General features: G+C 34.9%; 1 protein-coding gene across 2 annotated transcripts in view; it reads left to right on the top strand.

The window, feature by feature from the left end:
• The window catches only part of NCAM2 (neural cell adhesion molecule 2), a 343,351-nt gene that overhangs the window by 247,713 nt on the left and 71,805 nt on the right, over positions 1-23,833 (top strand). For both annotated transcript variants that reach the window (XM_081138130.1, XM_081138131.1), the window contains exon 9: positions 10,816-10,966. In XM_081138130.1, coding sequence (XP_080994256.1) covers positions 10,816-10,966 — 151 coding nt within the window. The remainder of the gene's footprint in view (positions 1-10,815; positions 10,967-23,833) is intronic.

Here is a 23,833-nt window from a genome sequence, read left to right as displayed (position 1 = left end):
TTCTGAGACATTGAAATAAAGTACATTAATCATTCAGCATAATTCAGTATTCAAGAAGGAGCATATATTTACTATAATAATAGCAACACATGTGATAGTAATCATACACATTAGTTGTACGTGATTTTATATATATCTAATGATGATGTTTGAATATATATTTGGCATGATGTGATTTTTAAAAAGAAAAACATATACATATACTTGGCAGTTACTTTTCTGCTTTGTGGTATCAGCCTGAATAAAGTGATGCTGTTAATAGTGATGGGAAGTATACTATGAGTATTCATATATATCTGTGGCAAAAGGAGGTCACTAGATGATAAATGCATTGCATTTTCTGACCTTAAGTGTGGAACTAGTGACAGTTTAAGACACTTGTTAGAACTTCTCTTTCCAGGAATAATGGATAAAGAAAAGCTTGATATACACTCTGACTTTAGTGATAACAACAAGCAAAATTTATGACTTAATGGGTGCAGCATTGATCCCTGAAAGAAGAGAAACAAATGATGTGATACCTGTGATTGTTCAAGCCCACTACCTAGCGCAAGTTTTCAGGCTGCAACACATGAATGAAGTGTCTGTTCATCTTTTAGTTGAGGAAACTGTTCTTAGTTTGAGTGAGTAAGGGTGTCAGAATTCACAGGATGAGGCGCCAGAGAGGAGCAGGAGCTTTGTGGAGAAGAGAGAAATTCACAGAGTGAGCTCCAGGGATTTTCAGCACTTTTTCCATGAGTTGTGAGCTTAGTACTGATAAGTGTATGTGTATGAAGAAACTATCCACAACTGTAGAAAGAGCCACTGGAATACAGAGGACTGTTGCATTTGTAGTGTGGACACATTAGTTCAAATTAAATATTGATCCTAACAGAATTTAAAATCCTCAAAAAATAAAAGCATTTTTAACTAACTTAATAGTGCCTCAGGAGAGGTAACCAAACATACTTTAAGGAATTAAAAAGGACATCACTTAAAATATGTAATTCAAAATTCTGGCATGCAATAAACAGTTATGAAGAATGTAAGGTACATAAAAATAGAATCCGTAGTAAGGAAAGACACATCAATAAAAAAATATAAACCTCCATTAATGGCACAGATGATAGTATTAGGAAGTAGGAGCATTGGCATATCTATTTTTACATGCACTGCATATGTACAACAAAATAGAAGGAAGCCTGAGCATAATAAGATATAAAGCAGATTAAATAAAAATACTAGAGATTTTAAAAAGTCAAGCAAAAATATTAAATGAGGTTAACAACAGATTAGATACTGCAGAATAAAAATTAGTGAACTCAAAGACAGAATAATATAACCTATTCAAATGAAACAGACAGGAAATAGACTATAATATATGGCATGTCCCAAAAAATGTATACACACACTTTGAATAATTATAAAGGCAGTGTTTGCTAAAATACATCTCATTTTCAGAATTCAGCTGTCAGCTTTCAAAGTGTGTATACATTTTCGGGGGACACCCTCTATATTTTTTGAGCAGTCCTATGTGTTTTTTATGTTCTAAGTACTAGCCTTCAAGTCTCGGAACGGAGCTCTTTTCTGTCTCATTAGATAAAGCAAAGAAGAACGTTCCCAAAATATTCTTTAAACTGTATATTTTTCTCTTATAAAAATGTCTTAGAAGGATTTATATAAAAACATACTAAAGAAAAAGAATAATGAATATAGTTAACATTTAGTATACGTCAGGCAATTTTTAAGCATTTCATATAGCATCATTGTAGTACTTTCTGTTGGATATTGTGTTCCTTGCTTTTAAAAAATAATTTGTCTATAATTTGAGCTAGACCACCATACTCCTTAGACACTGGTTACTAACTACATCACTGATTATAATAACATTTATTACGTCCCTAACAGTGAGCCTGCATAATCTTATGCAATTCTAACCAGATGTGGGGAAAAGCAACAAACACTATATACTGTGCATAAGTCAACTTACATTGTGATAACTCTGCAAGATAAATGAATCAAAATCTCAGTGGCTTTCAATACAAAAACATGTGGGTTTGGAAGTAGCCTGCAACAGCATGTTCTAGACTTTAATTTTGGATCTTCTCTGCTCTACATGTTTTAACAATTCAGGAAACAAGATAAAGGAATAAATTCCATCTTGGGTCTGGCGTTTTAACAATTCAATGATAAAGTGTAAGCTGTAATTTTAAAACAAAAACAAAGACCAGTGAATGTATAAAATAGTATAAACCCCATTTATCTCGCTCAGGTTCAACAGTTACAAATATTATGCCATTCCAGTTCTAACACTACACATCATCTGTTTTCCAGTAGGCTATATTTGTGTTAGCAAAGCATTTTTAATTTTGGATTAAAAATACATTGAGCCTAAACTATGGCTTATGCAAAGCCTTGAAACAATGTATTCAGTGCTTTTTTAGTGATTACTCACATTACTTCCAGATCAGTATGGTTTAATAGTGTGATATCAATATTCTCAAGGTAAATGCAATTATGTGGCATAAATTATAGCAGTACATCTGACTATCTTATAATAAATTTTGAACAGGATTTCATAGTTATAATATTCCTCATTCTTTCAGATCTCTTTCTGTGTTCTCATTGTTTTGTGACATGATACTAAAATTTACTTCAAGATGGGATGCAGTTTTTAGATCTGAGTATCTCCTTGTGTTTTTTAGCCCTTATTGATTTTTAAATATTTTATTTTTCAATTACAGTTTACATTCAATATTATTTTGTTTTAGTTTCATGTTTACAGCATAATAGTTAGACAATCATATACTTCACAAGGTCCCCCTGATATTTCAAGTACCTACCTGGCACAGTACATAGTTATTACAATATTATTGACTATATTACCTGTGCTGTATTTCTATACCTATGTTATAATTTCTAACTACCAATTTGTACTTCTTAATCCCTTTACCTTTTTCACCCAGTCCCCCAACACCTCCCCTCCATCAGTCTGTTCTCTGTATCTATGATTTTGCTTCTATTTTGTTTGTTTATTTTATTCTTTAGATTCTACATATAAGTGAAATCATATGGTATTTTTCTTTCTCTGATTTAATTTTACTTAGCATAACAGCCTCTAAGTACATCCATGCTGACGTAAATGGTAAGATATTTTGGAAGGGGGAGTAATATTTCACTGTTATATATGTACCATCACTTTTAATCCACTCATCTATTGGTAAACACTTGGATAAAACCCCTAGAAGAAAACATAGGCAGTAATGTCTCTGACATAACTCTTAGCAGTAATTTTTCTGATATATCTTCTCGGGCAAAGGAAATAAAAGTGAAAATAAACAAATGGAACTACATCAAAGTAAAAAGTTTTGCACACAAAGGAAACAACAAAATGAAAAGATGATGGAAGAAGATATCTTCCAATGATTCATCTGATAAGGGGTTAATATCCAAAATTTATAAAGAACTCATATAAATCAACACCAAAAAAACAATCCAATTAAAAAGTAGGCAGAGGACCTGAAGAAACACTTCTCCAAAGAAGACATATAGATGGCCAATAGACATCTAAAAAGATGCTCAACATCACTAACCATCAGAGAAATGCAAATTAAAACCACAGTGAGATACCACCTCACACGTGTCAGAGAGTGTTGGGGAGGGTGTGGAGAAAAGGGAGCCCTCCTGCACTGTTGGTGGGATTGCAAATTGGTGCAGACACTGTGGAAAACATTATGGAGGTTCCCCCAAAATTAAAAATGGAACTGCCTTATGACCCACCAATTCCACTTCTGGGAATATACCCAAAGGAATTTAAGGCACCAATTTGAAAGAATATATGCACCCCTATGTTCATTGCAGTGTTATTTACAATACCCAAGATATGGAAGCAACACTTACTGATTAAAGTCATCATTATCATTTTATTTTTTATTATGAAGGATATACGGGAAAATTGGGAATCCAGAAACAATAATGTTCATTCCATTTTTCTTGGTTTCTTAACCTTGGAGAAAGCAATGAAATTTTACATGGAAAAGTGGCTTGAGTCAGTGGGATTTTTCTACTCCAGCCCCATCCTTACAGCTTGAATTCACATCTTGAATTTTCAGAACAGTCTACCGTTAAAAATTTTGTTTTATTATCTTCGTATTTGAATAAAATTTTACACACACTCACAACAAAAATTAAATACCTTGTCAGTCAGAGTAGCCAACATTTATGCTAAAATTTTGGTCAGCCATACTAAAAGCATATTTGTCCTATTCTAAAATACTTTCTTAGAGCTCCAATCGCAGTCAGTGACCATAAGTAGTAGTGATATCATCGATATGGAGTCAGGTTACTTTATATGGCTTGGACTAATATGAATTTGGGGGATGTGATACATAATCATTCAAATCTTAATCAATTTAAAACCATTGAATGGTAACACTGAAGTTATATTCATGAAACACCTTTGACACCAAACTCGTGGCCTTTGAGCAGAAACAGTCATCCTGAAGAAAAGTAGAAACAAAGATACATCCAAGCCATCTACATATTTTGTTGCCAAATAATATGCCATTGTATGAATATACCACAATTTATTTATTCATTCACCAATAGATGGGCATTTGTGTTACTTTTACTTTTACGCTTTCATAATAATTCTGTTATGGGCATGCCTGTGTAAGTTTTTGTGTGGATACATATCTTTCTCTTTGGAGGGCAATTTCTGAGTCATGTAATAACTCTGTGTTTAAGTGTTTAAATAACTTCCACACTTTTTACACAAAGCACCTGCACCGTTTTACATTCCCACCATCAAGGAATAAGGGTTCCAGTTTTTCCACCTATAGCTAAAATCATGGCTAATGATTTTGAGCATATTTTCATGTCCTTATTGGTCTCCCCTTGACTTTTGAGGCTCTTTGTGGAAGTCTTGTCTGTCTCTCCAGCCATTTTATCTCTCATACCTCTTTACCTTGTATGTGTTATGCCAGCTCCCATGAGCTTCTTTCAACTCTTGGAACCCGCCATTACCCAGCTAGTCGAGGCCTGTGTAGTTTGCATTTCCTTCCTAACTTCCCCTCCTTTTTGCTTGGTCAGAGCTGACTTTATGAGGTACACAGTAGCCTGGAGCTTGGTACTGAGAAGGGTTCTGTATTAGATTTAATATGCTATTGTTTTCTTGAAATTTATAATAATTTTGAACAAGAGGTCCCACATTTTATTTTGCAGTGGACGCTTAATATTATGCAGCTAGTCTGATGCCTTCCTTATCATTATTATAATCCTTCAGGTCTCAGTTTAGACAGAGATACCCACAAGAAATCACCTCTGACATCTGTAGACTGCATTAGGTGTTCTGCCTGAATTTCATCTCTACGAGCATGTATTATGTATGACTTGTCATTTTCTTTTCCGTCTAAGACTTTTTTGATCTATGAGCCGAAGGGCTTATCCTTTCTTACCCATTTTTCTGTTGAGAACCCAACATAGTGCCTGAACACTGGCAATCGTACAATATGTAGTTCAGCCACATAGTTATGGCTCAGGTGGTGAACCATATAGCAGAAGTAATTCAGAACATGAACTCCAGGGCCAGATGACCTGGACATCCAGCCACTATAATTTATAAGTGGTGTGGAACCTGGGCAGGTCATTTAATGTTTCTGCACCTCATTTACTCATATTTAAAATGGGAATGATATTAGTCCCAATCTCATAGCAGTTTTAATGGGGATTAAGTGAACTAATAAAGGTGAAACATTTAGAATAGTGTCTGACTACCATTTAGAAAATGTGTTAGCTGTTATCATTGTTACATTAAATTCTTATTTGTTGAATAAATGAACTGTATATACAAAGATAAGAAAAGGACACTAGAAACTGATGAAGAAACTACGAAAATTAAAATGTTTTATTGTACATATTATTGTTTATTGCATCAACTTATACTGCTATGAAGAAGGATAATTATATAAAAGTTCAGTTTATGAAATCAAAATAGAGGGAAAATTAGGAAGTTGGGATCAAGCCCAGGGGAAAGAGAAATTGAGGCTAAGAAAAAAATGTACGAATCTTATAAGGAGGAAAGAGAATCTCTCTGCTTAAAATTCTGTGCAGACATTAGTCAACGCAACACAATGTTAACACAGTTTTGAGAAGTTGTTTGAGTAAATTAATGCCAATAACCTTTAGAGAACATCTGTTTTCTTGTTTACATATTTAGCAGTTATGCCTCAATGCCACCTTTAAGTATTTAAGTTGAGTTTAATTTACATCCAGTACAGATTTAATGCCATTATGAAAAGGCACACAGAATATATAATGCAGGGGTGCAATTTTGTGTGTGTGTCTGCATTTGTCTTGGGTTCTGCAAGAATTCTCTATTTACCCGCCCAACATCAGGAGATCCCCCAGGCCCTCTCCTCTATGCACCTACGGGCTTCCCTCAGTTCTTTCATGTGTCTTCTGAGGACATTTGCCTGGAATTCTCTATAACACCACCCCTCTTTCACCATTTTCAAATCTCAGTCCAAACTTCAGTTTACCAGGGAGCATACCTATGACTCACACCTTCACTTACCTCCATAATGAACCTGTGTTGTTCTTACAGGATACTTTTCAGTTTATTTGTATTATCTTTTAAAACTAATATCTGTCTTCTCTGTTAAACTTTAATTCCACTAGGGTAGAAGTTATTCTGCTTTGCTCAGCATGTATCCCCAGTGCCTGAATGCTCATTGTGGAATAATTACACAAAAAAGGTTGAGTAACTAAGTGACATGACCCACAGTTCTCTCAAAAGGCCATAGGGGGTCAATGACTTCAAAAAGACTCAAAGACATTAGCTTAAGGAAAAAGAATGACAGGGGATAACCACTTCAGATGTGCTGTTGTGTAGTACAATTGGATTTGAAATTTGGCAATACATCCCTAGGCAGGTAAGGTCACAAAAATAACCTATAAACATGATAATTATATAATTTAAATGTCTGACAATTCAAATTGACAATAAAATATTCCCACTGGACTAAGCTGGAAAAAGGTAGTTATCACATAGTTATTTGATTAATGGATTATTGAAAGGACAGTAACCTATAAATAATCATTTTATAAAAGTATCAAAATACTGTTCAAATAGGCTGGTCTTAAATGAATCTTCTGGAAAAGCAAAGAATATAGCTCCAATCAAATGTCAGAGAGTGCCTTTCTGTAAGGATTGGAATAATAACATATAGTCAGACACTTTACTTTTTAATCATCTGACTTAATGCAGAGCTAGAACCTGAGAATACTAGATGGACAGCTAATATGTCTATTAACCTGTCTCAATCAAATATCAGGCATCTTAAATGAATCTTCAGTAGGTGGTGAATCAAAGCCAAGATACAAATGAATTTTCTTTCAGAAATGTGCAGCGCATTTTTATAGCACAAGGAGAGATGTCCTTTGGAATGTCAGCTATGAGAAGGGATGACTTTGGTCTTTCAGTGGAAGTATTTGAGACTAATGCATATTGTGCATTATTATAGAGCCAATGCCACGTCTGAAAATGACTTATAATTACACAGGGAATCACACATCTTCCCAAAGAAATTCTGTTCTGCTAGAGTTTCTTTTAATAATTTTAGGTTCATTAATAATAACCTTTAAATACCTACACTTTTACTAATAGAATGCTAGTTTTATATACACAGATCGTTTTTCATAAGTTAAAAACCTGTCATTTACAACAGCAAGAGGACCTGTGTAGTTTTCAAGGGAGGCAAATTTGCATTTCAATACTGCAAAAGAACAATATTATTTCTGAGTGGAAAAATGAAGAATTTGCTTTTAATAAGGTATTTTGTCACATTCTAATAACGATAATAAATTCAAATTTTTAACTCATATTAAATAATAGCTTAAGGATTCCATTTTCTTTTATCAAACTATATGTAAATTTCACTGTAATTTAATTTACTTTATAACAATATTAGAATATAATACTTTTCTGCTTGGCACTAGTCCAAGTGACTTTGACATCAAGTACCACAAAAATGCTCTCATATTTATTCAACTATAAGATCACCCTACAGGTGAATTTTCAACAAAACTAGAAAATACAATGTGTCCCAAGAAAAGCACAAAACTCAAAATAGTAATTATAAATAACGGATAATTATATATTGTAAGTATAATATAGAATAAATAACATAAAATATATAATAATTATATAACATAGTCAGCCAGAAACTATTTTGAATATAAATTAATATTTGGCCAAAAAATTAAAAGAATGATTATAGACTCCTGCTGTTTAAATGTGGAAGTGATAAAGGGGGATTGGTTTAAGATAGGTCTTAAAAGAAGGGTGCTTATGGATATTCATGACAGGACAAGCAATTAAAGCTAATTGGAATCCAAATTCTAAAGTTTACTTAGACAGAAAATTGATGCCATATGGAAGTTCTTAAACGTGGAGCTAAGGGATAGGAGTTTTATTTGGAAGAAAATACAATATTATTTATGATTATACAACACAGGGGATGTGAAACCTTCATAAAGTTGTTATGAGAATTAAAAGTTTGCTTTTAAAAAACATTCTTAGCTCCACAAGAAATAATTTCTGCAGCTGGAATGATTTTTTTGCTAGAGAAACACAGCAAATAGCTTCATGTTGATGACTTCTGCAGAGTCAGGGAGCCTTTTTCGGTCGCATTCAGCCCCGGGGCGACTGTTCTCTGCAATGCCGAGAGGCCTGTCAGTATCCTTTCAACTCAGCGGCGCCCCTGAGACTGGAAATGGGAAAAGCGAAGAACAGGCAGGTCTACAAAACACAACTGCTGGAAACGGGAAATGATGATGTAGGACAGGATGATAAACTGTGGCTTCTCGTCATTTGGAATACAAATTGATGAAGATTCCGGAACTAACCCAAGACTGAGGACAGGCGTAGCATGGGGCATGGCAAACGACCAGTGCCATTCGGGGAAGGACAGACCATGTGGGGAGAGCAGGTGATGCCGGGGAGGGGGCGATGGTTCAGGCCTGCACGTGCCACCTGAGATGGGTCAAAGGGACGGGCCTTGCAAGTGAGATACCTGGTCCTGAAGCTGCAGGGAAAGAGAGAGGCTGGCTCGACAGCGGCTGAAGGTCACCCGCGTGGACATGCACTGAGCAGAGCAGAGCGTGTTAAGGGAAAAGAGAGCAGAGTCCAGGACAGAGTTCAGGGATGGGGGTGCTGCGGCCAGAGCAAGGGGTCGTCAGAGGGGTGAAGGAGAAAGCCAGGGTGGGCTTCTGAGAGCGAGGGCAGTGAGCGACAGCAAGGAAGGGGGTCGGTGGGGCCCAGGGCTGGGCAGAGGCGCAGCGGGGCCAGGGCCAGGGCCACGCCCCAGCCGTCGGTGGGACTTAGTTCCCTGTGCAACACGCTGGCCAGCTGCTCTTGGACGAATTCATCCCGAGCTGAACTTGTGTGAATTCTGGCTTTCTTTTTCCTACTGCCTCAATTAAGTAAATGGACTTGACGATTGAACGCGTTTAAAATTCGCAGGAGAGAATGCTCTTCTGCTTGGAAAGCTCACCTTAATATTTTCTTAGCGATGCTTGGGAGTGGGGGACTTACGGTCTGGAAATCCTTATCTGAGTTGCATGATGCACCCCTAGTCTGTTTCCGAAGATTTTTTCTGATGGCAAATAAATTGAGTGGCTGCTATGATCATATAGTAATCGCATGCCTGTATAAAATTAAAAAGCAAGAAAGGAATCCTACTGTGCCCCAACCAACTTTATGTTTGAGAAAGAGCTTTAAAGCAGCCTTTTGATATTAATAAAGAAAAGGGATTAAATGCTAAATTTTAATAATACGAAGTACACAAATGTATTAAAATTTAATTTAACTTCAGTCATGTAGAAAATTAAACAGCTATTGTTACCTAATAACATATATATTTTATGAGCCACGAGTACCTCAAATAGTGAGAAGAATTGATTCAATAATAGTAAAGTACATTTCAAATAAATTATAAAAAGCTAAAAGTTCAATATATTTTGTGGTGCTATGAAGTAAAATTCAATAAATAAACTGTCTCTTTTTTATTATGTGTGCTATCAGTGTATTCAAGTGATTTAAGAAAATTCTAGGTATGCTGACTTTTGCTGCATGCAAGAATTCTTATTTGAAATATAATCTATAGAGTATTGGATTATAAGCAGTTCCTTTACTTGAGTCAATACTCACGGAGTAATTAATCATCTTCTATTGTTTCCATTGAATTCCTAAAAGTGAGTTTGATAGAGCTGTGTTTTAATAATTTGTCTTTGATGCATCTGGTGTTCATTATGCTTATGAGCAGTACTGTTTCATGTATTCAAAAGCGAAAACTGTAAGTTCCTTAAGGCTTTAATTTTCATAAATCTTGATGTGTTTCCTTACCTGGTGGATATGAAATGAAAGTGCTGCAGGCATATCATTTTCATGGGTAGGCTTTAGGCAGAAATGAAGGGCACTGTTGTTTTGTTATGTTTGCAAAGAACATTAATTGGAAGCCAACAAACCCCTTCCTGGGAGAACATGCACGCTTTTTAATAAGCAAAGAGCATACTAAATGAAAGAGGTCACTAAAAATTGTGTTTAAGTCTTTACTACGTGCCAGTGTCCCTGTAAGCAAATTGGACGGGCAAAATGCATAAGCTAGAAATCCTAAATCAGAAATACAGAAACGCTGCGTTTTTTTTTTTAAAAAATGTTAATGCAGGTAAGAGTTTATTTTATATACTGTACGTATCATAAACACCGTGTATTTGGTCATCATTTTACACAAAAGAAGCATAAAATCTCTCTTTCTCCTGACTCGATGTAAACAGAGCCCGGACGGCCGTATCGAAGTCAAAGGGCAGCATGGAAGCTCATCCCTGCACATTAAAGACGTGAAGTTGTCAGATTCGGGGAGATACGACTGTGAAGCTGCGAGCAGAATTGGAGGGCACCAAAAGAGCATGTACCTTGACATCGAATGTAAGTTATTTTCCTTTCGTATGCTTACTGGAACTCTCTCTGCTTTGAAAAATATGAATAGTTGTAGGAAGATCAAAATACCTGTGTGGTCCGTGTTTCAGTATTTAATGCATAGCTTCAGAAAGAACGGCCTCTCAAAGCCAGTTATTGGGGACATCTAGTGGGTGTTTTGGGACACTGAACAGTGCTGTTTATATGCGATGACTTGACACTGCTTACCCTGAAAATTGTTAACGCTGAACCCGGAACACATACCAACTGAGCTATATTATTAGTTATTCTTATTAGTTATCAGTGATTGCTCAGCATCTTCTTAGGTTGCTATCTATTTATTATAATATTAATGATCCTGTGGCTCACATAGGTAGCCAGGGTTTTTGTTTCTTATTTAATCTGTTTTGTTGAATTATTTTACATGCTCATAAGATATGATGTAGTATTTTGAATTGGTTAAATATATCAGTACTTATATTTTAATCAAAATAGTGTCTATTATCTGAAAGTGGGGCCTGTGACAAAGAGAGTTACTAAATAATTATTTTAAAAGTATAACTGTTAGATTTGGGAAATGTGAAAGCTAATGTAAATGGAACCTACACTATCTACCTTAAGTCATTGCATATGATTATTAGAATAATTTGGTGAAGGAAGAAATTTAATGTTATTTTCAATAAATATTCAGGAATCATCAATATTAGAAGTTCTCTGATACTTGAAAGGACATAGCTGACTTAGTGGGAATGTATAAGATACGCCTGTTGACAAATCTATTGGATAATTTCTATCACATTAATATTAATAGAATATGATAGTAATTGTGAAACAAGATGCATCTTCTAACTGAGAACTCTAGAAAGCAACTCAAGAACAGACACAAATAATCCATATTATTTTACATATTTGCAAACTGTGCTTGTCAAGAAATTAATGGAAAGGCCAATTAAACAATTTATGTCTAAGCTTTCTTTTTAATGTTTTGTTGATTTGGATTTTACAATAAGGTTAATGATACACTTTGAGTGCATTTTTGTGGAGATAGTATGTATTATCTTTCCATATATATATATATACACAAAGCATTCAGCACGACTTATTGAAAAGACTTTTCTAGCTAAGGGTTTATTAATATTCTTTAAAAAACATTGTTTTTTTGGCTTTACTGATTTATATTTTTCTATTATATATATATATCTGTTTTCTAGTTTGTTGACTTTGGCTTTATTTTTATTATTTCCATTTTTTCTGTAAATTTTAGATCTACTTTTTTCATTGTTTATAATTTTTTAATATTTTCTTTTTATCTTTATTATTGAAAGTATTACAGATGTCACCTTTTTTTCTCCATTGCCCCCCTCTACCCTGCACCCCCACACACTCCACCCCAGGCCTTCACCACACTATTACTGTCTGTGTCCATGGGCTATGCATAAATGCATATATGTTCTTTGGTTAATCTCTTTCATCCAACCCTAACCCCCTACCTCCCACCCCTTCACCCCTCTTTCCCTCTGAGATTCCTCACTCTGTTAAGATGGCATATTAGTGCCATCTTGCGATGTGCACAGGTTGGTTATCCTTTCCCATTAGAATTGGTCATGTTCTCCTGCCTCATTAAATAGCAAGAATTGCTGCATTCTGTCCTGAGTACTGTAAATATTATGTTGTGCAGACTCTGGGTAATTTGACAACCATCTGGAAAAAGTGTTTTGTTTTGTTTTTTTTAATATATCTCCATTGATTTCAGAGAGAGGAAGTGAGAGGGAGAGAGAGAGAGAAACATCAATGATGAGAGAGTCATTGATCGGCTGCCTCCTGCACGCCTCCTACTGGGGATCGAGCCTGAAACCCGGGCATGTGCCCTGATCAGGAATCGAACCATGATCTTCTGGATCATAGGCTCAACCACTGGGCCACGCCAACCAGGCAGAAGTGTTTTTAATCATCCCTACGTTCTGTGTTGTCTCCTATGAGCAGTGAATTCAAATCTCAGTTGACTCCTTGCTGTGCAAGTTTGTATCTGTCAGAGGCATTCAAAAATCACAGCTTAGACCGAGACTTCTTCGGTTTTATACACAGGGTCATGGCACCTCCTTCTCTGACTCCTCTCTGGAATTCCCTCCACACTGTTCAACCTGTATTGGCTTCTTTCCAAGCTACCTCTATTCTTATGGACAAATTTTAGCTCCAGAGTCGCTTAGAAGCTCTTCAAGTAGAGTCTGCCCCATGGAGAAAGGAGAAAAAGTGGGAGACTAGTTTTCACTTCTCTGCCACAAGGTTTTGTTTACTCTATGGAAGCCTTAGGTAGTTTTTTGTTACTGTTTTTATTTCTGTTGTTGTGTATTATTTCTAGATATTTTAGTTATTACCAATAGTGGAGACAGACTATCACAGGTTACAGTGCCAATGTGGAAACATATATATCTCATATATCAAATATATACATATATATTATATACATGCATATATATTATATTTTTAATGCAACTTTAAACCATAAAAATATTTTATGCCTCTAGTTCCTGGAGACAAGAACATAATTGTCTTAGTTTCGATTTTCAGCAGTTTTTCATTTATATCTTCCCTTTATTTTTTTAATTTAATTTTTATTTTTTAGAATCATATGTCTTCAACTAATCACCACCATGCTTATCAAAAGATTGTTTATACAGCAAAGTCCTAATAGAAGTTGAGTTTCTTTTTTTCCTTCAGTGTATCAATCTTCTGTAGAGTCAATTTTATTTGATTTGACATTTGTATCTTTGCACCAACCTTAATATTCCTAGAAAGTGTATTAAGTTCTGCATTTGCAAATCATTTCAAATTTTGAATTGCAAGATAGGGTAGGATAGCTTTAGTTAAGGTTTACAGGTAGATGTTCAGAGCTTTTTATAGTGCCCTTTGCCTACAAAGGTTAGTTCTACTAATGTAGACTGAATTTCAGTAAAGCAAAATAAAATGTTTTATATTTTAATATTAATAAATACATTCTTAAAATTTAATCATCTATTCCATTCACATATTTCTTCTCTTTATTTTTTAAATCTCCAAATGGAAGGAGTTCTCTTGTGGATCTAACCTACATATGAATGCTCTATTTAAGCTGTCTTTTCTTGTTTTCCCCCCATGATGTATATCTTTTAAATATCCATTATGAATTGCTTGTGAGTCTCTGGAAGTCTAGCTTCCTCTTTGATTAATCTAGATTCCTATATTATTTCTTCATATATGTTAATTAGCCCAATGATGTATATCTTTTAAATGTCCATTATGAATTACTTGTGAGTCTCTGGAAGTCTAGCTTCCTCTTTGATTAATCTAGATTCCTATATTATTTCTTCGTATATGTTAATTAGTATTCTCTATTTTTTACAAGTAAATTTACTAATGAATTCCAGGAAAATACTAAATTATGTTGGGAATCGAGCTCACTATTCCATCCTAATACTACATTTAAGAATACAATCGAGCTTTAGTATGATATTAATTTACCCATATATTTGCTGAACTTCTCTATTATATATATTTGAAGTTATTGCCTTCTAGGTACTAAGTATAATTTTTAAAAATTGAGCCAAGTAAGAAATATTTATAGTAGAAAAGTATAATACTGTAAAACTCACTTAAAAGTTGTATAAATATGTTAGTGAAAGAAGACTTTACCCTTAAGTAGAAAGTAACATAATTGCTTATCTTAATTTCTTTTTTATTCCTTTAAATCAAAGCAGTATAGAAACTATAAAAATCATAAAGACATAACACAATGTCACACACAAAAATTTAGAATAGTCTTTACTGCCTGATTCAAACATCTGCAGTCTTATAATATTGCTAATAATGAGTGGAAAATTATCAAGACATTTGCAATTTGATACCAAACACATTTACTGTAATAGCACTAAACCTGAGGTGTTTTGGAGAATAAGCCTTTCTTTTTGGTTCAAAACCTCTTTTGTAATTCATCTACATAGAGTCCTTGGCTTCCTGCCAGTTCATCTGCAGCATTTCGGAGGCTTTACCCTTACTAAGAAGCAGGAGTTGAACTAAAGTTCCAATTTATAAAACAAAGGAGATAACAGGCATGTGATATGTGTTTTAATGCAATAAGCACCGATTACATAGTACGTTTGATTACAATTAGAATATTATTAAGTTGTGTGACTAGGTGCTCGTTCCATATTACCTATTAGACTTAATTATTTTATGTGATTAATTTAATTTAACAGTTACATGGTAACAGTGCGTGTTAAGATGTATTGAATTTTTCATTTACATGTTTTTCTCATCACCTTCTCTGCACCTGTTTTTATTCCTTGTTAGACATAATATCAATATTTAAATGCATTTTCTCCTGCAGTATACATGTTGTTAGCAATATCAGAAACATTTTAAGGCTATGAAGAAATTAATTAATCATATAACACAGATTTCTGTGGCTTTCATATGTGCATGCCTTCCATAGAATTAATAAGTATTTTCTTTATCACATAATTCTTTCTTTATGTTTTAAAGTCTCCACAGTGATTCTCGTAGCATGATTGGCTGCATGTACAGGATGCAGTAAATAAGATGTGAATGTGATTTTAACAAAGAACATTATCTCAGCGAACAGATATTAGAAAAACTCTGTGGTCATAGCTGACACACATTTTATTTATATCCATGATTAAACTTTTGTTTCATGACTTTTACACCCACCATAATACACGTAAGCTGTTCGATCCTCAAAGGAGATGGCTCATTTGCAGAAATAAATTGGTTCTAACGCCAGCCACTATTTAGGTTTTTATATCCAGTATGATAATTTCAAGGACAGCATCTGAAAGAACTACAAAGCTTATCTGCATATCGAGAAGATAATAATAGAATATTAAAGGAGAAAGGTGAAACATATTTTTCAACCCAAACTTTCCATGAACCCTCTGGGAATATTTGAAATTTCCCATTTCTCACGTGCACAGATGCTATCAATTATTCTGGTTTTATCACATTTTTGTCTAAGTCTGACAGATATCATTTGATTCAAATCCAATGTTGTTAACACATACTTGAGAAATTATGATGATGAAATGTTCTTAAGAGCTATTAGGAAATATCAAACCCTTGAGGGGATAAACTTTACAAATAAATAACCACATATATCGAACAGTTCAGTAAAATTAGTCATTTTCTATAGCTGCTGGATTTATCACTGTCTCTTGGCACCTGCTTAACCTAGTTGTCCAGAAATCTGGAACCTTACCTCCAACTTACACAGCTTTCACCCGTCCTCTGGAATGGACACCTTGCCCAGGGATCTCAGTTCTCACTGGCACAATGACTGTCTTAGTTTGAGATGCTGTAATGAGACACCATAGACGGGGTGGCTTCTCCATGGGCAGTTATTTCTCATGGTTCTGGAGGCTGGAAGTCTAAGATCAGGATGCCAACCTGGCGAGGTTCTTGTTGAGGTTCTTGGTGAGGCCCCCTTGGTGGTTATGTGCTCACACGGCCTTTCCTTAGTGCATGCACACAAAAAGAGACACACCTCCTGTCTCTTCTGTCCTCTAAGGGCATTAATCCCATCATGGGTCTCCACCCTTATGGCTTCATTTAGAACTAATCACCTTGTAAAGAGCCAACCTCCAAATAGCATCACACTGAGAGCTAAGACCTCAGTATGTGAATGAGGGTGGGGTGGGGCAGGGTAGGCCGCATCTATTCAGTCCTTAGCAGTGAACTTTATGGATTTGATAGAGACGGCTGCCTCGCAGAGAGAACTAGAGCAGATTTCACAGGGCGAGGCGGCCCGAAGTAGCATCTGAGATCACATCATACCAAGTCCTCACGGACTTCATGGGTTTTGCCATGTTGAAGATCCTGAAAGATGCACCAAGACTTTATGGAAAATTGTTTACAGCCTTTTACTCTGTGCTGCTATAACAAGGTTAGCACAGACTCCGTAGCTTATAAAGAAAAGGAATTTACTTCTCACGGTTCTAGAAGCTGGGAGCCTGAGGTCAGGGAGCCAGCATGGCTGGGTTCTGGAGAGGGCTTTTTTGGATTATAAATTTCTGATTTCTGGTTCTAGCCTCCATCTGATGGAGAGCAGAGAAGAGGCACAAAGCTCTCTCCTGTCTCTGATAAGGGCACTGATTCCTTCATGAGAGCTCCACTTTATGACCTCATCCAATCATAATCACCTCCCAAGACCGCATCTCCTAATATCATCACTTACTGGCCACACTTTCCCCCCCCTAGGATGTTCTGCCAGTAGATTTAGCTGGGACTTACTGCTGTACATTTTAGTCCAGAATAATATGGCCACCAAAAGTTAAGATACTTGATTCTTGAAAAAGACCAGTCCAAACCTCGAATCCAATCAGCCAGAACCCTGTGGCCATAAACCCTGAATCCTCTGATTTCTATTATCTGGTTTCAGTAGAGCGGAGGCAGGGACAAGTTTTTCCTAATATTTTCTATGTCTTGTTGATATCTCTATACTGACATAAGCTAATTCATAGTTTGTGGTGATTTAAACAAGGTGGCAGTTTTCTAATAATATTTTTAAAATCATAGTATTGGCACCTATACTTACGCTTTAATGAAACTGGTGGATCTGATCCTAGGACATTGGTCAACATATTTAACTTAATCCAAGCTTTAATTTCATTATTTGTAAAGAAGAGATGTATCTAAACCATGATTTTATGAATTTAGGTTAAGGTCTTAATTCCATTTTTTTCATTCAACAATTTTTATTAGGCATGTACTATATACCAAGCACTTTTCCAGGTGTCGAGTATGTAGAGTTGAACAAAGCAAGCGAACCACCCGACTTTACCTTTAGGGACCTCGCACTGTAGCAAGGGAAACAGATAACAGCCAGCGCAAAGCAGCGTAATATGGAACAGGGCAAACAGTGAAAAGGGCTGAAGAGAAAAACAACCCGGCGCCTGAGCTGCACCATCAGCTGATGGCACAGTAATTATGACAGTAAACGGCCGGCCCCAGCGGCGTGCAAAGCAGAATTCAACTCTCAGCTGAAAGGGCGGGCCCAGGGCGGCCGAAACGGGGAGCAGGGGGGCCCTGCCCAGGCGGCGCCCACCCTGTGCTGTGGGCCCAGCCGCACCGTGACCGGGGCCGCACCCCCATGGTGAAGGTGGGAGCACAAGAGAACCAGCCCTTCAAGCAGATTTCAGACGGTTCCTCGTGTCACGTCCCAAAGTCCCCTGGCTAGGCGGCCGTCAGTCTGCAGGGCAGCGCTCCCCCTGCGATTGGCAGGGCTTTTGAAGTGAATATTTGCTGAATAATGTTCAGGTTTGTGAAGATATGTGCGGTTAAATGTTTCTCTAAATTGCTTCAGACTTGCTTGTGTAATTATCATATACTGAACAAGGAAAAGCAAAATAATTTTCAATAAGTGGTTTTAAAGACATTAAAGAAATAAATGGTATTTTGTATCTATCATTTTTAAGAACCTCCTTAATAATTACTCGATTTAATAATTTTTTTGCAAAGCACTAGAAATGGTGTTCTATTAGTGCTTTTCAAAGATGCAAAATGATTGAGGAGACATACAAATATTGCAGTATGTCTAGGAAGCTGAACAGCTTACAAAGTATCATAAAATAACATATAATTCAATGCACTTATAATTCCATATGTGTTGTAGAGACTATACAAATGAGCAGTGATAGAAAAAACCTCTTAGAAATGTATTGTCATCACAGGATTTTAAAGAAGTGCGACCTAAGAATCAGATCATATTGATTCTGTATCTTTACAGTTTTAAAACCTATAAAACTCTTTTGACTAGTATATTTATCCACAGAGATCCCCTTTTTTCACATTTATTTCATCCAGAGTACAATGTGCTCTCTGCTCCAGTATTGTTGACTAGGGAAACTGTTGCTGACCCTGTACGAAGAGGAAGGCTGTCTGATTAGAGCAATTCACCTCTTTCAATAATTATTTTTAGCACACTATCTCAAAATGCTTCCTATGTATCAGGATATGAAATATTACATGTTAGATGCACCTAATTCAGTGATAATTCTGTTTTATTTTAGAAAATCATTGATTTTTCTTGTGCCTGCTAAAAAAGTCTTTTAAAATTATAAGAACAATTACCAGTGTAGCTACCCAATACCATAAAATATTTTATTTTTTGATACATTTATTTTTACTGTGATTTTGCCAGATTTCATAATATGATTAATTTTTGTTCCCAGCACTCTTAAGTCATCAATACAAAAACAATTGATTTATATATTTTTTTTGCCCTGAGCAACATTTCTCATTATGATTGCTTATTTTACTTATTTTTAAGAGATGTTTTATTTTAGGTCTTTTTCCAATAATAAGAATTAGATGTGTGAAAATCCCAGATTGCATCCTAATAAACCAATGAAATAATTTTATCTGAATATGTATGCACATATATTTCAGATTTTTATTTAAAAATTTTTTATTTGTCCAGTTAAATGTTCTTTCCTAGAGTGAGTGGAAACATTTCCTCTATAATGTAATATCAGAGACAAACATAATTATTTTTGACATGTCTCTTTTTCTAAAGCGAAAAAAAGGAAATGCAAATTTGTAATTTTCCAGAAGCTGTCTGGGAAATTGCAAAGATATCTTTCATATAATACGTATCCTAAAATGCTTATTTTGTGTGTTTCTAAATCTAGACTTTTATTCTGAAGAAGCAAAATCAAAAGCACTTTTACAGATTTGTTCAATTGGCTGAATTAAAATTATAAGTGACAGAAACTACTTGTTTATCCTTTTAACCAAATTGACAATAAAACATTTTTAAATAAATATAAAAGATTAAAAGATGCTTCCTTGATTAAATCTCTGTTATATATGGTGTTTCTCATTTAGACTATATGTGTTCTTGCTTCTCTATACTTTTAATTTAATTTCTCTGTTTTTAAAATTTATTAATTTTATTATAAAACAATTATCTGTAGTACAATTGTGCATAGCAATATATTAACATCTGTTTTATATTTATTACCATTTACATTCATTAAATTATTATTAATGCTTAAAGTGTGCAAGTCAGTATGTTCATCCTGGGACAACAAAAACAAAGAGAAAACATTTTTAGCCCCACAAATGCTGCCTGAAAGTAGAGACCCATGTTAGTAAACTATTATTTTAGGAGAACCTGTACAATTTTTGGTTTTGTTTACTATGATGCAGTGCTCTGAAAATGTAACACATGTGATTTATTTCCAATCATCACCTGAATTGCTTTTGTTTTCTCCATATGGCTCAAAGTATTTTGCTCTACTATGCAAAAATAATTAAATTTTGATGATAGTTTATCACCTCTCTAAATAAAAAAGTGTTCTGAATGAATGCACCTTAAAAAACAAAATATATGTCAATATAAACAGCAGTTAAGCAGAAAGAAATTGTGATCCAAGTCTAATTTAATATTCTGGTTGTTTGAAAGTTATAATTATGTGACAGTTGTTACCAATTTTCACTCAAGAGACTTAAAGTGAGGTAGAAAAGGGTTACAAAATTCCCTACATTTCATTATTTCAATTAAGAGGTGATAAATATAAAGATAAAATGTGATAATAATTCATAATGTAATGTAATTGTGATTAAATCTAATTACATAACATGCACTGACAGGTCACAAGCGCCCTGTTAGCATTTATCATCATCATTATTATTTCTAATGTTATTATTGTTTTTGTTATTATGCAGGCAATAATACCAAAGACTGAGAGTTTTTGTTGTTTGTTTTCTATTGTTTTGACCCGGACATCCCATTATGCATATAATAAGCAACATTCTAGAATGCACAACCATTCGCTTTAAGATAAAATAATGAAATGTTTTAGTTTGCTTTTTAATTTTTCTTTTAAGCCATGAAGCCTGTATAGAACTGGAAAGTTTAAGAAATGAATTAATTTTGTGGTGCTATTTTTACAATATATAATGTTAAAGACAGACATCGAATTAATTCAGTAGATAAACAATTTACATTTTACTTGATAGAGGTTTTTTTCCAGTTTTAATAGAGTGACACACTGAAGTTGTTTCCCATCAATAAACATGAATTATGTAAGTTACACAGTGCGTTACTGCTAAATCAGACAGACTCTGAGGAAACTGACATTATTGTTATTTGTAAAATAATTTTCACACTGCTCTATCCCTGTGAGCAAACCCTTCTTTTGATGACTGGGAAATTCTTCTGAAAGATTCACTTAAACTTTGTTTCCTAGATTTATATGTGAAACTGTGCATCATAATAATATAGTATTTAAAATACCATAGCTGTGTGTGGAAAATTCAATATATAAAGCATCAATAGTAGACAAATAGACTTAAATAGTAAATTACTTTTATTAATATTTGTATATATGATTTAAGGAGGAGAAATAGTAAGACAAGGGGCAGAAGAAAATAGTAAAAAGAGGAATAGTTTACCTTACATTCAAATTTCTCTTATAATCAGTAATACTTATATCACTAATAACAGTCAAATTAAAGTGTGTGCTAAGAAGTCATATATAGGCATATCTCAATATAAATTATGCTCATGACTCTAGGGTCATAAAATATGCTGAGATTTATGTATAATTTGGTTGCTCAAATTTAGTACGGAAAATGCACTTCCAGTACTATGGTTAAATTGGCAATAAACACACACCTAATTTAGTATTCCATGAATATTAGAATTCCCAGGACACATGGGCTGAATCTAGTTAATTGCCGTAGCTGATTCTGCATATGAGTGAACATACAGTAAAGCTGAATCTATGAAATTATTAATTAAATTATCCTCTAAATGTGCCAAAGGATATATTAGCTTTTATTCCCTTGGTAGTTTCCCTCATCATAAATCAAATGAGAAAATTTAATGACTGAACAGAACATCAAGGTATTTTAGACAGAGGGAAAAAACATGTACAGTTAATTATTAGCTAATTTAAGGGGCTGGCTTCTTCACAAAATAGGCAATAAGAGTCCATGAAAGAAAATGTACACTGTATTACTATATAGAATTAACACTGCATTCAAGTCCTAAGTTCTGGGATTTTAGGAAAGTTAGCCAAGTGTCTGTATGCTTTTCCTCTCCTGTTAAATGGAGTGCTGATGTATGGAATACATACGTATCCCGGGTTTTCATTCATTCATTTATCATTTACTGAGTTCCTACTGGGTATCAAATAGAAATTCAGGTGCCATACAGAACTATAAGAAAGGCAGCATTGCCTTTGCTCTCATGGGATTTATGCTTTAATTAGGGAGACGTAGCACACACAACCACATTAAGATGAAGTACATCAGAAAGTTATTAGTTAGATGAGACAGCTAGGCAAAGGGCCGAAACAGGGAAGGTTAGTGATGATTACAGTTTAAGGAAACAAGTTAACCCAAATGGAGACAAGGCCAGAGGAAAGGCATAGGCCGGCTCATTAGAACTTTATAAATCATCATACAAGATTGTGATTGAAGAAATGTGAAAAGAACCTTTTAGGAAATTTAAGCAGGATAGCACTCTGATCTTAAAACAGAAACTGGTAGACCAGTAGGCCAGGAAGCACAGGGCTTCTAAAGTTGACCAGGTAATGACGATGGCCTTGAGCATGGCAATGGAGAGAAGCCAGTGGTGTTTTTATGCACTCTGAATTATTGGTGAGGAGTGAATGTCAAAGCTTTTAAAATAGAATATTTTATTACACATTAAATCATCGTTGCTACTATTTGTGGTTCTTCAAAACCTAATATTAAAGAAGAAAATATTTAAAATTTTATATCACAGAGTATGATGACTGGAAGAAAGGGCATTATTTCACCGCAGCATGTAAATTATTTGGGTAGTGTGCAAGACGGATTTTGTTCATCTCAGTACTGTTCTACAAGGTCAATGCATATTGTTATCCATATGATTTTAAAAGAATTACGTTTATTTGTCATTGTTTGTAAATCTTGCCGTTATCACGCTTTTCAATTTGATTCACAAAGTGGAGAATATACAGTGAGTTTGTATAGTGAGTTCCCTGACTCTGCTCTTCATAAAAATGGGAATTCAGGTCAAACATTTTTATATTTCAGTTGCCAGAGCCTGTGTTGTATGTTGTCATCAGCTTCAGCCTTCTCAGGAGCAGGCTGCATTCAGAAAGAAGTAAGGCTTGACTCAGGTCACAGGTACCAACCACAAATAAACCATGTTCTGAAAAAAAGGCCTTCCGACCGGAGAGGAAATGACAAGAGAAAGTGAAAAGCTTGTATTAAGCAAGCAATCAAGTCAGGAAGCCGCGGACAGTGACAGGAAGGTAGTGATGAGTTCTGGCTGCATGTTCAGCTCGAAGTCTCAGCAAGAAGGCAAAAATACTAATAAAACAAAAAGCACATTTATCAAAACAGGAGTAACTTGTCACCAAGTCTGAAGGCAGTCTTAAACGTTTCTTTGATGTCCCCTGGTGCACCTGGATATGACCCTCCTGATCTCAACTTTGTGAAACTGACAAGTTCAGAATCTGGTACACATTTTATTTCTTTTTATGCTGGAAACTTTACATAAGAGGTTCAGTCTAGGTCATAGATATAAGGGCTGTTGAAATGCCCCAGCTTGTCTTCTGCCTACCCAGCTGCCACTTAATAAAACCGAAATAATTTCTCTTTAGAGATCTTTCGATTGTGATAACAGCGAAGTGAATGTAGTTTCTTGATTTTTAAAGTCTGTGTTCATTTTACATAGTTTTACATATTCAAGTTCTTACAGTCTATGAAGTAATGTATACATTTTTATTTATCATATAATCATTATGTAGATGATATGGGGGCCTAAAGATCATCTGCTTCCCAATATTTTCACCACCAAGCATCTCTTATATTATTTTCTCTTGTGTA

Source organism: Miniopterus schreibersii, assembly GCF_964146895.1.
Source record: "Miniopterus schreibersii genome assembly, chromosome: 5".
Taxonomy (NCBI): Eukaryota; Metazoa; Chordata; class Mammalia; order Chiroptera; family Miniopteridae; genus Miniopterus; species Miniopterus schreibersii.
This window is presented reverse-complemented; position numbering and strand designations above follow the sequence as displayed.